The 18232-nt window shown below is 41.2% G+C and overlaps 1 protein-coding gene across 1 annotated transcript in view; it reads right to left on the minus strand.

The window, feature by feature from the left end:
• Positions 1 to 220: 220 nt before the first annotated feature.
• LOC145396226 (uncharacterized) overlaps positions 221 to 18232 on the minus strand; it is a 144826-nt gene continuing 126814 nt past the window's right edge. The window contains exons 6-7 of the mRNA XM_080269659.1: positions 2173 to 2287; positions 221 to 464 (exon numbers count right to left, since the gene is read on the minus strand). Of these exons, the coding sequence (XP_080125785.1) occupies positions 221 to 464; positions 2173 to 2287 (359 nt within the window). The remainder of the gene's footprint in view (positions 465 to 2172; positions 2288 to 18232) is intronic.

Below are 18232 nucleotides of genomic sequence, written 5' to 3' on the forward strand. Positions count from 1 at the left end.
TGTCTATTGTCTATAGCAATATCAGTCTGAAACACAACGTACAGGTATCAAAGGACTTCGAATTCATGGATATTGATTTTTTTTTTTAACTTTCTTTGAAAGGGAAGTATTTGCTGGCTCTTGTCCTTTGTTTCTTCCACTTTTTTTTCAGCCATATATATATATATATATATATATATATATATATATATATATATATATATACAAGGTTTACAGTGCACTACTGATATCTGTGCGAGTTGGTTGCGCGACTACAACATCGCGTGCGCAGTCTGGTGGGTAGGAGCTGAAAGAGACACTTCCTGAATGTGGCACCACAGGTGGAGTAGAAAACAAAGTTGATACTGAAGTGTGTGTACTGCAGTTGCATGAACAACTGCTGTAGATTCCACATGGTCACCTCGTCACCCTCCTCTGCATCACCCCAAAGGCTGCTCACGAACGCGTGCACACGAATGACGTGACTGTATGTGGGATAAGGAACAATTTAAATTTTAGGCAGAAGATTGCAGAAGATTGGAAATGAAATAATTTGGGTTATCAGTAGGAAATGGTAGAAGACTGGGGGTGGGGGGGGGACGGGGGGGGGAATGGAGACTTGATAAAATACATTGCAAGGTTTTAGTGGAACGCAACAGAAGACTAGAAGTTTGGTGTTACAGTAGGAGTTGGAATAGACTATGTAAGGAATGTTTTGCGATATCAGTAAGAGGAGGTAGCAGAAAACTGGATAACGTTTCCAAAGGTGACAAAGGTGAAAGAATATATGATAAATGACAAACGGGGCACCTTAAGCAGGTGGGGCAAGACGGTAACAATTATGGAAATTGTGTAGTCATCGGTATTTTCATGAAACTAGCTGAAGATTATAAGAAAAAACAAATTATGTTTCAGCTACTCTAAATAAAGATAAGGCTAAAAAAAAAATACGTTGAGGAAGACTTTACAGGGGACTAGGAATGATATGGGTTGCTGTAATTACTGTACATAGACTTTAGAGGGAAATTAAGAAGTATGAGATAGAGGATAAAACTGTAGCTGAAGTTAGACAAAAATAAAGTAAAGTGACAATAGTAGCTGGAGGAAGCAATTGGATAACTGCAAGAATACGGAAAGCTATGGTGAAATGGGAATTATGTTGTGGGTGGAAGGAGGGGTTGAAACGGCTAGAAATTTTAATGACGATCTGAGTAGATGTAGATATTTAGCTGGAATTAGTGTGGAAAGACTGAGGGGACTGGAAGGGTTATGAAAAGCTGAGTAGATGCTGAATTATTGCTGGAGATAAATTTGGGATGGATTTAAAGTTTTATAATGTTTTTGTGGAAGTTGAGGACACTCGGAGGGAAACTGATGTTAAAGAGGAAAGCCTTACAAATATAAGACATTATCTGAAGGTCGAGTATTAATGGGGAAACTGAGAAATGTGGATGAGGAGTTGGAACAGAGGTGAATGTTGGAAAATGCTTAGCGAACATCAATGTTTCGAAGACTTAGGGAAGCGGTGGACTGGTATGTGCATATATAAGACTTATTCTAGAGATATAAAAATAGGATTGGAACTGTTTTGAAATACTTGACGTATATTGGCTTTCTCAATGAAAGCTGAGAAAGCTTGTGCGAAGACGGAATAGTTATGGAAAACTGAAGGTACGTGAATGTTGCTGGAGGTAAGGAAGGAAAATTAGGAAAATTTTCTTGAATGCATTTCCAATATTGGTACTTAGATGGAGTAAGCTGGTGAGGAGGCTGATGAGGTTATGAAACATTGTAACAATGCAGAATCTTTGGTGTTGGAAGAATATGAGTAGAGATTAATGGATGGCGAGTGGGAGGATTGGGAACGTTATGGAAAACTCTTGTGGATACTATACTTCTGATGTGCTACTGGAAGCTTGGGAGAAGACTGACATGATTATGGAAAGCTGTGTAGATATAGGAATTTAACTGTAGGTAGAAGGGGAAGATTGTGAATGTTAGGAAATATTTTGTGGATACTGGAACATTGATGACTGATGTGGTTGTTGAAGGCTGTTTACATACGACTCTTTGCTGAAGGTAGAAATGAGTCAGAACGCCTTAACGTAGAAGTTAACCAATCATTAACAAATAATGTGTAGATTCTCTCTCTCTCTCTCTCTCTCTCTCTCTCTCTCTCTCTCTCTTTCTCACCTTGGCAAGTTGAGGATGATGAAGACAGTTGAGATGAGAAGCAACATTTTGGTTATGGAGTACTGGGTTCGAGTGGATAAGATGCTGCGAGGGTTCTTGCTGGTGTATGGTAGCACTGTAGGAGGAGTGTAGCAAAAAAAAGTTAGAGGAAATATGAACATAAACAAAGGGGATAACTGCAGTAGCCCATATGACCTACAGTAACCTATCTAAGGCTATGAATCATCTCAACAATTAGACAAGGACAGCATGGACGAGGGGTCTCTCTTACCCACCAGTCCTCCCTCCCACCAAAACTGGTCATAAAAAAATGGGAAGAAACACCATCCATTCAGAGAAATATACATGGACATTATTGCACGGGAGGTACAGTATAAGGAAATCTGTACTACAACACTATGGAAACCTGGACTAAAAAAGAATTAATTCATTTATCAATACAATTATGATCGAGAAGTACTATATTCATCTCTCCGCAGTTACGGTATATACCTGACTAGTCTAATCTCGAGACTCTTTAATAAACTGTAAGAAAGTATATCAATGGTTATCAGCCAGGCGCTCATGGTCGATTTCCAAGGGGTCCACGGGAATACCCCCACCCTTATTTTTTTCCTTTTTTATTTTAATGATATAAAAAATATCATTAAAATTTACCCATATCACTGTTTTATCGATGTATCCTATCCCGTCACAGAGCGAGGTAGACGGGTGGGTACATACAGAAAAACACAGAGTCGGTCTTTGTTGAGAGGGGAGAGGCTTTATCGATGTATCCTAACCCGTCACAGAGCGAGGTGGACGGGTGGGTACATCCAGAAAAACACAAAGTCGGTCTTTGTTGAGAGGGGAGAGGCTTGAGCCAGTAAAAGCTCAGGACAGTGCCTCGGGCGCACACACACACACACACACACACACACACACACACAGAGGAGGGTTGCTGCGTTATTTACACTGTAACCGAATAACATGTGCATAATGTTACTGATGTACTTGTAGTATTTCGCTTCAGTGGTGCTCATTATTTTATATAATTTTCTATGATGAAAAGAGGTACTTGCAAATGAATTTGGAATAAAAGGCTTTGATAAAACAGGTTTATTTCGTCGGTTATTTGACATCTAATTCAAGAGGTGAACTTTACCCCATTCTAATTTCCTCTCTTCTTTTACAGTACTTTGCTCATAATGATTTATGCAAATAATCTGAAGAAAGAGTGCGTTTGATGTAAGCAGCTAATCTGCTAATGAGACAGTTTTTTATTGTTTGTCATTTAGAGGACAAAGTTCTCTTATTTGATTTTTTTTTTTTTTTTTTTGCCTAAATATGATACAATTTTGCTATAGTATTGTGCTCCATGCAAAATTTCAAAATATGTACCTGGAAGGTTAATTTTCTGTGACTCGTTTTCATCGACAGGTAACCTACAATGTCAAGTATGAGTAGAATTCATCTGGAAGATTACCTTCAGTGAGGGCTTTCCTCTGTTCAGATAAACTGTTTTTATATTTCACAGTGTGTTGTATGTTTTCGGAAAGGATTCCTTGAGGCCTTCAAAATTAATGTAACCTACCTAATGGCCACCCAGAGTTTACTAAATGGGGAAAGGATTTCTTCCAAAGGAAATATGAAGATCTGAAGAAGCAAAAACTTGATGCAAGTGGAAACGCTCACTAGAAGAAAGGGAGCTTTCAGTAAGCATCATAAAGATTTGCTTAAGTTACTGCACGGCAGAAAAAGCCTCGCACAGTTGCCGATGAGCTGATCCTACATTATGCAAAAGAAGTGGTTTGATTGGTTCTTGGAGCGCAAGCAACACAGCAACGAAATGGGGTACCTGATTCGATTAATGCACACAAGCGAGGAGTTAGTGATATCTCGGCTAATGTGAAAGATAAAAATTATTCAGGAGATAAAAACATTCCCCCTTTTCACCCTACCAGTGGATGAATCCCACTGATATTTCACTGAGCTTTCAGTAGTTGGTTTACTGTCGCTACCTGTTCCGTGGTAGCATCAAGGAAGAATTTGTTAACAAAATCTTGAAACTTCAGGCAAGGCCCCGGATGCGATGGATACTATGTCCTTGTTCTTCGAAAACTGGTTTATGTTGGCATGATGTTATTGCAGTAACTACTGACAGAGCTTCAGCCATGCTTAGGTCGATGTCAAATTTCCTTACTAAAGTTAAAGTTCAAGCACTTAGTGTAGTAGGTGATCATAGCTTCATTCACCTAGAGACTATGTCTTCGAAATCGCATTCTTCATGGCTACTCACAGTCTGTACAGGTGCAATGATTGCTGACTGTGTAAAAACCTCTCCACGGAACACCGAGAGTGTTCCAGAATCTGTCATTACATGGATTAGAAAAAAAAATCCTTTTTTCTTCTCTTTTATCTTTTTTTTTTTTTATCTTTTTTTTTTTTTTTTGCATACCTGTCAGGTGGTTGCCTGCTGGAAAATTCTTGGTCCGTTTCTTCATTCTTCAGGACAAAATATAAATGTTTATCGATGCATGACAAAATTCCTAGTCATTGGAGATGTTGAATATGGAACACTTTGAGCTTTGTCTTGCTTATCATATAAATATATTGGACATCTTCAATCAGCACGACTTGAAACTACAAGAAAGATATTCACACTTGGTAACCCACAGTGACTTCATATGCAATTGGGGTAAGGAAGCATTTGTGTTCGTGATGATTCCCACCAGTGTACCAGATAAAAGAGCACAGTATGTCCCCTTAACTCCCGTTATTACATGCATTGAGAATAGGGTAACAGAACTGCTGACTACCCCTATTGTATCTTATTAAAGTCTAGGTCTTAACATTATAAACAAGTTCACACATTATCTTGCATACTTAGGACTACCACTACTAGAAAGTACTAAGAATACTCAGGACACTGGTGAGTGGGATGTATGAGGTAGGGCTCAGAGGTAGGTGTGACGAGGTAACAATAGGATATGATGATCACCGTAACATCTCCTAGGGTCTCTGTTGCGGTCATGGCAGTCTCATCCCCAGGCAATTCTTTCCCAGCACCTGTGCCCTCTTCAGAAGGGTAAAATAACCTACGAATCCATGGGGAAGATGAGTGCAAGAGGGAAACTTCTGCCCATCTTAGAGTCACTGAAATATAATGAGCGAGACGCTCTCTGCGAGGCTGAAGGAGGGAAAAATGTGTTTACTAATCTTTTCCCTAGTTAATTTGGCAATATGAATTTAATATGAGAGGAAGTTATTGCAAACGAATGTCCTCGTGTACTCACCAGCTTTTTATAATTCCGTTTTTCGGGGATTTTGGGAGATTAACCCGCCACATCCCAGCAAATTTTTCACCAATGACCCCCCCCCCTTCCAATCCCAGCAGATTTTCGAAAAGTTTTTTTTTCTTGGCTAAAATCTCTGCTTTTTCAGAGAAAACATCGAAAATTCAGAGAGAAAGAGCTCATTTGAGTTTAGAAATACCGTACAGGTAACAGTACCTTTACCTTGTTACCGTATTCTCTCAGGCCAGGTTCAAGAGAAAACGCTTTCTATGGGAGGGGTAACTATTCCATACAATTCATAACTGGTTAGATATTTATTTATTTGGTACAATTTTATATGTAGTACAAGAGTTCAGACAATAACATAGGCAATATATGCATTGTTCACTCACCAAACACATCAGCATATGGCACCTTCCTTTACGACGTTACCGCCTCATCACTTCTGCTTGTTTCTTCCTCTGGCTTGTTTCTTCCTTTGTCCTCCACCTCGGGAATCGTTTTCGCTTTGAATTTCGTCATTGGAGAGACCGTGGTGTGACATGGCTTTACTGGCCAGGTCACTGCTAACAGGTGAGTTGCCGAGAAAATGGCGTGCGGGGAGGGAGGGGGGTCAGGTGGGGCCAGGCATTATCCCCGCCTACACTGGGTAGAGGAAGGTCTCCCACATACGCCTACCAAAAATCACCCGTGAAACTTGAAAAATTTTCAAATGACGGACCTCGCAATTGCAAAATGTATGGATACATTGTTGGGTGTCACTGTGACAAAACGTGGCAACATATCCATACATCATCGGAACGCCTCAGGTTGAGGAGAAGGCGTAGGGTGACGTCATAGCAGAAGAACAGTGACGTCAGTGTTCGCAGGCAGTTGGGTTAAGTTGTTGGACAGTTCAGATCCAATCCCACACCCATCATATTCATAGCGACTTAATATTAAAGTAAGTACAAATATTATTGTGCCTAATTTACGTTGCAAATGAATGAAGGGAAAAGTCTTACTCAGAACTAATAAATGACCTCAACAGATTGCTGGCATCATTACGCATATCCTACATGCACTTTTGCTTAAGTTCAGCTTCTACAAGAAGAGAGAGTTCAGTAAATTTGGTGATACTTCCATCTCTGGATGAAGTTCTTGGCAATGGACAGCTTCCCGAGGTTTTCTGCAAGATCATGGATCATCTGCCTCAGACAGGAGATAAAATACGACGTTATTTCCGGATTTAAGTCTGAAATATGTAGAATTTGCAAGAAATCCTTATGTCAAGCTGACTAAGTACCAAATAACGCTCGAGAGGAGTTCACTGATCTTATCCATGAATCAACAACCGAGAATTTCTTGCAGACAACCTCATTCCATTTTCTTTTGTTCTATAATGGATTCACATTGTAACAATCCGCCGCGTGGTTATCTAGTTACGGGGCGGACTCCACATTTGGTGTAAGGTAAAGACACAAGAAACAGAGTGGAACTTAACTCTACTTTAATATTAAACCTTACACTACAAAAGGTACCTAACATTATGACAAGTAACAAGGTTAATGACAAAGATTAAAGTTATAACACTTAAACAGTAGTTACTGCACAAAGAACAAGACAAATAGATCAGGTAGTTAAGCAAACGGACAAAGGGAAACAGTTACAGGCAAGATACAGAATTATAAGATATACAAATAATACAAAATTGATATACACCCTCTTCCACGTCACAAGGTCACCGAGCACCGTTACCGTGAGGGAGGTGAATGGGGGCGGTGTAAACCCACTCAAGGAGGAGGAACACTGTCAGCCGTTAATAGTGTGAGTCTGCCTTCTCTGACTGAAGCAGCGGTATATATACCCCCACGGGTGAAGCCCGGCTTGTTTCACCTAGCCGTGTGGGGCTCCGAGGCGGTGATCCAACCGTAACGAGGGAGCCCAGCACTCCAGTAGTTTAGTGGGGGCGTCACACCTCCCCCCTAAAACGACACCCCATCGAAGAGGTGGTGTCGTAGAGGCTGTGTTACAGGCGGCTGAGTGTGTCTGCTAGGAGATTTTCTGAACCTCTGATTTGGTGAATGTCGATGTTAAAGGGTTGGAGGTATAGGGACCATCTTAAAAGCCGTTGATTCGAGAACTTGTTTCGATCCAGAAATGAGAGGGGGTTGTGATCTGTATACACTTGCAGAGGGGCACTGTTAGGAGAAAGGTAGCACTCAAACTTTTTGATGGCAGAGATGATGGCGAGTAGCTCCTTCTCTATAGTGGAGTAGCGACGTTGATGGACGTCCAGCTTTGCAGAGTGGTAGGAGACAGGGTGTAGTATGCCTTCCTTCTCTTGAAGCAGGGTGGCTCCCACAGCTTCTTCACTGGCGTCAGTGTGTAGGATGAACGGCTTGTTGAAGTCCGGCGAGAGCAGCACGGGATCTTGGGTGAGGAACGTTTTGAGTTGGTTGAAGGAGGACTGGCAGTCGTCCGTCCAAATGAATGGCACAGAGCCACTCGTCATCCTGGTGAGTGGAGCAGCTACCTTGGCGAAGTTAGGGCAAAATCTCCGGTAGTACCCGGCCATTCCCAAAAAACGCATCAGCGCCTTCCGGGTAGTGGGTGCAGGGTACTGGATGATGGCAGAGATGTTGGCTGCTTTGGGGCGGAAGACTCCTCTGCCCACCTCATGTCCCAAGTACGTCACCGTGGCCCGGCCAAAGGTGGTCTTGGCCAGCTTCACCGTGAGGTTGGCGTCGTGTAGTCTGGACAGCACCTCAGAGAGTTGGCAGAGATGTTGCCGCCAGTGGGGAGAAAAAATTAGTATGTCGTCCAGGTAGACTGATACTCCATCTAAGTCTTGCAATAGATAATTCATGGCCCGCTGGAAAGTGGCAGGACTATTCCTCATACCGAAGGGCATTACAGTATATTGGTAAAGCCCGAAAGGAGTAGCAAAGGCAGAGATGAGCTGAGCATCATCGGTTAAATGAATTTGGTAATAGCCCCGAAGCAAGTCAATTTTAGTAATGAACCGAGATTGTCCCACCTCATCAATCAGATCATCTACCCGGGGGAGTGGATAGGCGTCTGGGATCGTGACAGAGTTGACTCTACGATAATCAGTGCAGAGACGTATTTGTCCATCTTCCTTGGGCACGAGTAGACAGGGTGATGCCCACGGGGACTGGCTGGGAACTGCTAATCCTTGGTCCAACAGGTATTCCACCTCCTCCTGCATCTGTGCTTTTTTCTGTGGATGTAACCTATAAGGGTTGCATTTAATTGGATGGGTTCCTGGCACCAACTTTACTTTATGGGAGGTGATGGTACATCGGCCAGGATTGTTATTAAACAATTTAGGGTACAGTCTTATAATTGTTTCTAAATCCTGTTTTTGTATTGGTGTGAGGTGTTGGAGATATTGTTGGAGATTGTTAAGTATCTCAGAGTTGGACAGTGGAGGGGTTGGAATGGTGCTAGCTAACTCCGGCTCCTGAACCATAGGGCGGAGGCAAGGGATCTCATGCAAGGTTTCAGGAGGGTTGGAGCTTGCTGTATTTATGGTGTGTTGTAAGTCTACGGGTAACATGAGTCTCGGGGAGTTGTCTGGTGGTTCCTGGTGCTTATAGGGCTTAAGTAAGTTAATATGAACAAGTTGAGTTGCCTTGCGACGGTCTGGGGTCTCTAATATATAGTTGTAATTTGACAGTTTTCTCTGAACTCTATATGGACCGTGATATTTTGCTTGTAGAGGAGAGCCAGTGACAGGGATGTATGCCAAAACCATATCACCCTCACTGAATTCCCTAACCTGAGATTTATTATCATAGTGATTCTTCATGACTGTCTGGGCACGAATTAAGTTCTTCTTAGCAAAAGCTCGAACCTTACTCAATTTATCCTGAAGGGAATTTATGTACTGTTGGACAGTTATCAGTTTACTGGTGGGTGAAGCTATCATATGGTCTTTGATCACTTTAAGGGGCCCCCTTACCTTCCTTCCATACAAAGAGTTCAAAAGGAGAAACTTACCCAAGGAGTCAGATGGTGTTTCACGAATGGCGAAAAGAAGGAAGGGCAGTCCCTCATCCCAATCATGATCCTCCTCATGGCAGAATTTACGAATCATAGTCTTGAGAGTTTGATGTAGTCTCTCTAATGCACCCTGCGACTGTGGATGGTAAGCTGTGGACAGAGTTTGTTTAATCCCTAATTCCTTAAGGACCTGGGTAAATAGTTCACTTGTAAAGTTAGAACCTCTGTCTGACTGGATTTCCTGAGGAATACCAAATGTTGTAAACATGTGTGTTAAGGTTTTGGCAACATTTTTGGAGGAAATGTTCTTTAAAGGAAATGCCTCAGGATATCTAGTGGTGGGGCACAGAGTAGTGAGTATATACTGATTGACTTTCTTGGTCTTAGGAAGTGGTCCAACTATATCAATAGTAATCTTTTGGAAAGGCTCAGCAGGTACTTGAATGGATTGTAAGGGGTAAGATGGAATTACTTCATTCGATTTACCTACTACTTGACAAGTATGGCAATTCTTAACAAAGTCAGTTACATCCTTCTTCATGCCTGGCCAGAAAAATTCAGTTAGCAATCTAGAATAAGTTTTTTTGATACCTAGATGGCCTGCAAGGCCTGCATGAGCAACTTCCATTACAGGATGCCGCAAGCTTTTTGGTAGTACTATTTGATGGTACTCAGCCCATGTGTCATCATCACCTAGTTGGGATGGCTTATACATTCTCATGAGTACTCCATCTTGGTGGTAAAATGAAGGAGGATGGATTATATTATCCTTGGAAATGGCTTTATTATGCAATTGAATCAGGGAAGTGTCACTTTGTTGTGCTTCTTTAAGACTTTTTTCAGAAAATATGGTAGGAATGATGCTTTGGGGAGGTAGGGTAGGTTTAATTACTGTACTACCTTTGGATTGTGATCTGGTAATGGCACAACTTGGGAATAAGTTAGGTTGGTCTTGTTCAAGATCATCTGTTGGATTCTGAGGCAAAGGAGACTTACTGACAACTAGAGGAGGGTAAACAAGTCCTCCAGCCAGATCGTTGCCAAGAATGAAATCAACATCTGGAATGGGTAATGATTCATCTTCACTTACCCCTATGGTGACAGTTCCCTGGACCAAGCCACAGTTCAGGTGCACTCTGGCCAGAAGAGTGGGGAAGGGATCGTGAAAGTCCCTCAGATATACCAGTTCTCCGGTATAGTTATCCTGGATATTGGGTAAGGCAGATTTCCGAATGAGGGATTGAGCAGCACAAGTGTCCCGCACTATCTGGACAGAGTGCTCCTGTTGGCCAGGACCAAGCGCGACTGTACCGGTGGAACGGAATGGCTGGAATGGATCAGGAGAATTAGCATTGGGTGGCATGGATTGGATGGAAGCAACAGGCTTTTTTGCAGAGATCTTTGCCACTTTGCACTTGGGGTCTGGGCAATTTGTTATTATATGCCCAGGTTTTTTACAAAAAAAACAGACAGGAGTGTTCTGTGCCACTTGCTTACCATCTTTGTTTCTATCTGTGTTCTTATTACTATCAGCACCTTTGGAACTACCAGGCAACCTAACAGTGGGTGACTGGGTTTTCCTCTCCCTGGGGGGTGAGCGATGCAGAAGTGAGTAGATATCAGCCAATTGGGCTGCTTTAAGCACATCAGTCTCCTCCCTATCGATAATGTGTACCTTGATAGAGTGTGGAACTCTTCTCAAGAACTCTTCAAGAGCAACTAGATTAAGTAACTTATCAAAAGTGTTCACAGATGCAGACTTTAACCATCGTTTTAAGGAACGAAGCTTATCAGAGGCAAACTCAGCATAGGTTTGGTACTGAAGTTTAACAATGTTACGGAAAGCTTGGCGGTAACCCTCTGTGGAGATTGAATAAGCTGCGAGAATGGCCTTCTTGACTGTTTCATAATCAGTGTTGTTCTCAATGTTGTTACAAACAGTTAAAGCCTTATCTGATAGTTTAGGCTTTATGAGCCATACCCAGTCTGCTTCAAGGATCTCGAAATGTCTGGCTGTTGATTCAAATTCTCTAAAGAACGCCTCAGGATCGGTATCGGGGAAAGATGGGATTAGTTTTACATATTTAAGCAAGTCAGATTTACGAGGTGTTTGAGATGTAGGGAGATTCTGAGGTCCTAGCAGGTTTGGTTGTGTGCCTGCTAGTTGGGCTTGAAGAGCCTGAAGTTGCAATTCATACTGCCTATTTCTTTCCTTTTCTTCATGTACCATTTTCTCACGTTCATGTTCTCTTTCCTCTCTTTCATACTCCATTTTCATTTGCATTGCCTGCATCTCTACTTTCTTTATCTCCAACAGGATATGAGGATCTTTAATTATACTAGAAGCTTCTAGCTCCACTGCAGAGGCTTCGACTACCTCTGTGTCTCCTAAGTGGGTCAGAATTAGTGCTCTTAACTTATCTTTCCTCACATCCTGAGCGAATGGAATTTTAAATGACTTAGCAATGTACTTAAGGTCATCCTTTGATATTTTAGCAGCTTTAAGTTCATCCAAGGAGGGGTTGCCGACAAACTCTAATGCATTAAAGTCAGTCATGGTCTTGAAAGTTCCGAACTCTTAAGTGAAACCTGCTAATGGCCTTATTTCTAAGCAGTGACCAGGAATAACTGGTATAACATGTATACAGTCAACATAGTTATAAGGCAGTAAAGTATAACAAATGATACTAGTAACGTACAGTTGGCTAACTAGCATGGACAAGATTGGCAGTTAAGAATAGTTTAGCAATGAAGATATAACTCATGGGATAACAGCCGAATAGTGATGGCTGATTATCAGTAACAAGGGGATACTTATGGACAGACTAGCATTAACCGAGAAAAAGATGGTTAACTACCAGTAGGAAAAGGACTAGCATTAACCGGGAACAAGATGGTTAACTACTAGTGACTGATTTTTAAAAATTTTACCTCCCGTTAAATTCTTATAAACCAGTAATTGATAAGCATGAATGAGCTTCTGATACTATAACGCAATAACAAGCCAGGTTATCCAGGAGAGTATCAGCCCACACTAACACACAAAAAAGTCCTGAATAAGTACTCTTTCGAAATAACTGGCTGAAAGAGTTTAAGAATGGTCAGGTTACCACGTAGTATAAGTAATTAAAGGCTGTGAACGTCAGTGGTTCACCACAGGTACATGGGTAACAAGATGAGTCTCAAACGGCTGGTGGGAAACAAGTCCTTACAAATGGAACAGGCCAAACAATCACACCTATCCTGCTACATTAACTACCCTTAAGTGGCCACTAAGTAAGGAATTTAAAGTCGATGGAAGCAGGCCTCACCAAGGACTACACATGTGACGTGACCCTGTGAGGCGGAGAGGTTGTATTCGTTATAATAGATAATTACTAAATTACTTAACTAGCTGATTAATTATCGATCCCGGACAGGCCCCCACATGTAACAATCCGCCGCGTGGTTATCTAGTTACGGGGCGGACTCCACATTTGGTGTAAGGTAAAGACACAAGAAACAGAGTGGAACTTAACTCTACTTTAATAGTAAACCTTACACTACAAAAGGTACCTAACATTATGACAAGTAACAAGGTTAATGACAAAGATTAAAGTTATAACACTTAAACAGTAGTTACTGCACAAAGAACAAGACAAATAGATCAGGTAGTTAAGCAAACGGACAAAGGGAAACAGTTACAGGCAAGATACAGAATTATAAGATATACAAATAATACAAAATTGATATACACCCTCTTCCACGTCACAAGGTCACCGAGCACCGTTACCGTGAGGGAGGTGAATGGGGGCGGTGTAAACCCACTCAAGGAGGAGGAACACTGTCAGCCGTTAATAGTGAGAGTCTGCCTTCTCTGACTGAAGCAGCGGTATATATACCCCCACGGGTGAAGCCCGGCTTGTTTCACCTAGCCGTGTGGGGCTCCGAGGCGGTGATCCAACCGTAACGAGGGAGCCCAGCACTCCAGTAGTTTAGTGGGGGCGTCACAACATTCAGAACTATATGATCTGGCATTTTTTTTTTTTAACCTTTTGCTTCAGACTACCTGTGCAGAGGTTGATTCTCTGCATTACTTACCATGAAAACAAAATTCAGGAATAATTTACCTATGCAATACGACCTACTTGTGCACTGGCTTGCACAAAGCTGCGGGTTCATGAGCTGGTTGGTCGGGTACAGTAGAAAAGGAAAAAAAAAAGAAAAAGAAAAAGAAATCTAGCTAGGGTACTTGTGTTTCACTGCTGACTTGCAACCGACATTTGGGTTCAGTCACTGATGTGCATTTAAAATAATAATAATAAAAATAGTTGTGATTAAGTTATATGCTGTTTTTATTTTTTTTTATCTGCAGGTGCTTAAAACATATATTATACAAGGATGCATTTATTTTCTTGGAGACAGAATGGCAAAAAGTATTATAAATAAGAATATTTATTTGTCGTTTATGGAAATCGAGGAGTATGCATATAGTACTCTCTGAATAGCTCTAACAAGTGTAAATTTTTTGGACGTATTTAAATATGTGCATTACAGTTGCCCAATTGCTGTCCCTGATGGCCAAGATTAGAACTAATTGGAAATAATCAAGTTTACGACCATATCACTATTAGCTGCAAGAAGGTTGGATGGGTGGACAGATTTGTGGGGTCGGCAGTGTGTGTGTGGGGGGGGTGATTGGGCAGGATTGTGTTGATGAGCGTATGTGGAGCAGCAGGTGGGTGGAGTGGGTGGATAGATTCGGGTAAGTGTGGTGGGGCAGCATGGGTGGGTGACTGGGTGGGCAGGAGGGATGGATGAGTGGGTGGGTGAACAGGGTGGATGGACAGTGAGTAAATAGGTCCATTGTAGGAAAAGGTCCATCAGAAATATATTCTTGGGGAAATGAGCCTTAGGAGGAACATAGGTTGTGTGGGCAAAATAGGGCCCCGGAGGTCTTACCCCACATGGGAAGTGACCATCCAGGGCCCTAGGCAATGTCGTTATGCACAATCATAAGATTTTACTCAGGCATTGCCAGGTATCCTTGCAAGTACACACACACACACACACACGAGGCACCGAGGAGACCAGACGCACGCTGCCACCACTCCATACACGGCCAACTTGACCAGTGGCATTATCTAAATTAGTATCTTTATATGAGTCAAGCTCTGTATCAGGTTAAACTAAATGGTGTTCTAATATAAAAAAAAAAAAAAGTTTTAAGCAAGACTTGTTCAAACAGAAAAGAAAACAAAGTAGCACAAGAATGCGCACAATCAGCCGATCGTTTGTTTAGTCTACAACTGCCCCCGGGAATGTAAGTACCATATGTGCTTTTAGTACAGCAAAATGACCACATACTTCAGTAAAGCAAATTTGGAAAAGAAAAGGGATAAAGGTAGAAAGCTGGACGATGATTTCTACCAGAACTGGTTGAAATGGAGACTTACAATAAACTGGTGGAGCGAGTACACAGAGCAGAGATGGCTTTTCAAAATGAGATTGATGAAATTAAGAAACAGACAAAAGGAAGAATATAAAAATTAGGAAAGGAAGTCAACAAGAAAGACACAACCATAGATGAGCTGACAGTAGAATTGGGTTCACTTAGGAGAAAAATTAGTAAAGTAGTCAACCACGAGAGTATTATGGAAGAGTTCAATAATGATACAGAGACAATCAGGAAAGTAAGCAGTCTGATAGACCAGAGCAGTGATATTGAGAAGACAACACAGGTGAATGAAGCTGTGCAAAGCTACAAAAATGATGTGGAAACCACTTATGCTGGAATGGTGAAAGTAAAGAATGACTTAAAACAAGGGTGGAAGAAAAAGCATTAAAAAGGAAGTGAAAAGCATAATCCAAAACAATCCTCAGTTAGTCAGAGATTCAGTAGATATTAACAAATCTATAGTAATCACTGGTATAGAAGAGGAAGAAATAAAAAACAAGTTCTCAAGAGACAAAAAGGAGATGGCAAATGTAATGAGCATATTGAAAGAAGTATCAGAGGAAATCTGTAGTAAAGACATAGAGGAACACAAAAGGTTAGGGAAATACGAGAGAAGCAACTCAAGACCCCTAAAGGTAACCTTCCAGAGAGTAAACACAGTGAAGGAGATACTAAAAAATGCAAAGAATCTTATGGAAAAAGAGGATTTCAAAAATGTATGGATAAAAAGATGCCGACACAAGAGGAACTGGAATTACTGAAAGAGAAGAGGAAGGAAGCAAAAACAAAAAATGAGGGAAGATCGATTGGATTCAGCATGACGTGGATGTGGGTGACGCCGTTCCTGTGAAGTTGCCTCCTTATCGAGTCAGTCCTCAGCGTGTTGGCGTGCTGCATCAGGAGCTCAATTATATGTTGGACCTCGGGCTTATCTCCCCCTGTGTTAGTCCCTGGAGTTCTCCTGTGACGTTGCAGCCTAAACCAGATGGCACCACAAGATTTTGCATAGACTACAGATGGGTGAATGTGCTAAGCAAGACTGATATGTACCCATCACCCAGGCTTGAGGACTGCATCAATCGGATCGGATCGTCTAGTTATATCACCAAGTTAGATCTTAAGAAAGACTTCTGGCAAGTGCCTTTGACTGAACGAGCTAAGGAAGTCTCATGGTTTGTGGCAAGCAGACAAATATATCAGTGTAATGTGATGCTGTATGGAATTAAGAACGGCCAGGCAATGTTCCAGCGATTAATGAACGTGGTTGTCTGTGGTATGAAGCATTGTGTGGTATACTTGGATGATGTAGTTGTCTTTACCAATAATTGGGAAAGCCACTTAAGGGAACTAGGTATTTTGCTGTCCAGGCCTTCCGAGGCTCACCTTGTAGTAAATTTAAGGAAGTATGAGTTTGTGCACAAGTTCAATACCTTGATTATGTGGTTGGTCATGGTTGTGTACGCCCCCCTGACTCTAAGGTGGAGGCAGTAAAGAGTTTTAAGGCACCAAAAAACAGGCTCAAGCTTCGGAGATTCCTCAGCAGTATTGGTTACCGTAGTAATTTTTTGAAGAACTTTGCTATAATAGTGGCCCCTCTTACTGAATTGCTTAAGAAAGATAGAAAATACATCTAGACTGATGTGTATCAGATTGATGCAGCCAAGGAGGTCTTATGTAATTATCCAGTTATGGCTGCACCAAACTTTAATAAGACATTTAAACTTGCTGTAGATGCTAGTAATGTGGGTGCAGGAGCTGTGTTAATGCAGGACGATGATCATGGCGTAGAGCATCCTGTTTGTTATTTCGGTAAGAAGTTTTCTGTTCCACAACATAATTATTCTGTTATCAAAAAGGAACTATTAGCCCCGATCCTCGCCTTGCAGCACCTTTCTGTGTATGTCCCTGCATCTGGACCTACTGTCATTGTATATACTGATCACCCACTCATATTTCTGAATAATTTGAAGATGAAGAATCAGCAACTGATGCGGTGGAGTTTGTTCCTTCAGCAGTTTCATTTGGATGTTAGACATATTAGGGATGTTGACAATATCACTGCTGATTGTCACATTCTTAAGAACGAATTTTCCTAAGGGAAAATTCTTTCTTAGGTGTGGGCGTGTTACATACGTAAGAATGTATATATATATATTTTTTTGTGTGTGTATATTGTGCATGTATGTATAGTGCGTGCGTGTCGCTGGGAGTGTGTGTGTGCGCGTCGATGCTGTGTATGCCAGCATCTAAGCACATGCACTCGCTATCATGTTGTTGCCTGTTTAGTGCGTACACATTTATAAAGTCTTAGTTAATTCTGTTTGGTTTCTCGGTGCAGGTGTGACTAAAATTGTTTTTAATATCAGTGACTTTTGGTGGAGCTCAAACTGGCAACATAAAGATTTGTATTCACCAGCGATATTTATAATGTTTGGAGTATGGGGGAGAGATTAAAAGCCTAGCTCTTTTCTGTATATTTCTCGTCTGGCCTCCAGCTGCGTGTTGACACGTGCACGCAGCCGGAGGGTATATAAGGCGGGGAATTTTGAATGGAGACAGTCTGCTGGGCGAGGTTCTTCAATTTTTGTACAAATTATGTAAATACATTATATTATCTTGCTTAAGTTATTCTAATTAGGGACGACAGCTGACGTATATAGAAATGTTCCTGACTCGTCTGGTTCCCTTTCATATATTGATGTCCCCTATATTAGGTTGTGCCTCGACTGACAGTCATCAGGTGATGAGTGCAGGTATGTAATGTAGAAAGGCATTACATATCTGCAGTCGATGGTGTTCTCTTGGTCGAGGCTTTTTGAATATTAGTGTAGGCCTAGTTATTTGTCTCTTAGGATTTAGTATAGGTTAGCGATTTGTCTGTTAGGTGGTTAGTTTTAGGGTCTTTAAATTAGGTATTTTGTTTATAAGTAATATAAGGTTAAAAATATAAAAAATAAATAAAAATAAAAATAAAACTACAAAAAAAATAATAAAATAAAAATTATTATATATATATATGTACGTGTGCATGAAAGTGTGTATGTTCATATGCTTGGATGTGTGTATGTATGTATGTATGTATATATATATGTTTGTATATATATGTATATATGTGTCAATATATATACATATATATATCTGCCTTAATGACCAGAGGCTCCGGCCTCAATGGTCGATAGGCAAAAAAAAAAAAAAAAAAAAAAAAAAAAAAAAAAAATGGAGACAGAGTTTTTGTGGGATTGGCGTCAGGAGAGTGTTTGGACTGGAGATCAGAGAGGGAGAAGAAGCAGTATTTTGTGTGTTGTATGTATTTCTGAACATCTTTTCACTTCGTATCAGC

The sequence above is a fragment of the Coenobita brevimanus genome, chromosome 35 (genome assembly GCF_032717465.1).
Source record: "Coenobita brevimanus isolate Jiangsu-jjx chromosome 35, ASM3271746v2, whole genome shotgun sequence".
Lineage (NCBI taxonomy): Eukaryota > Metazoa > Arthropoda > Malacostraca > Decapoda > Coenobitidae > Coenobita > Coenobita brevimanus.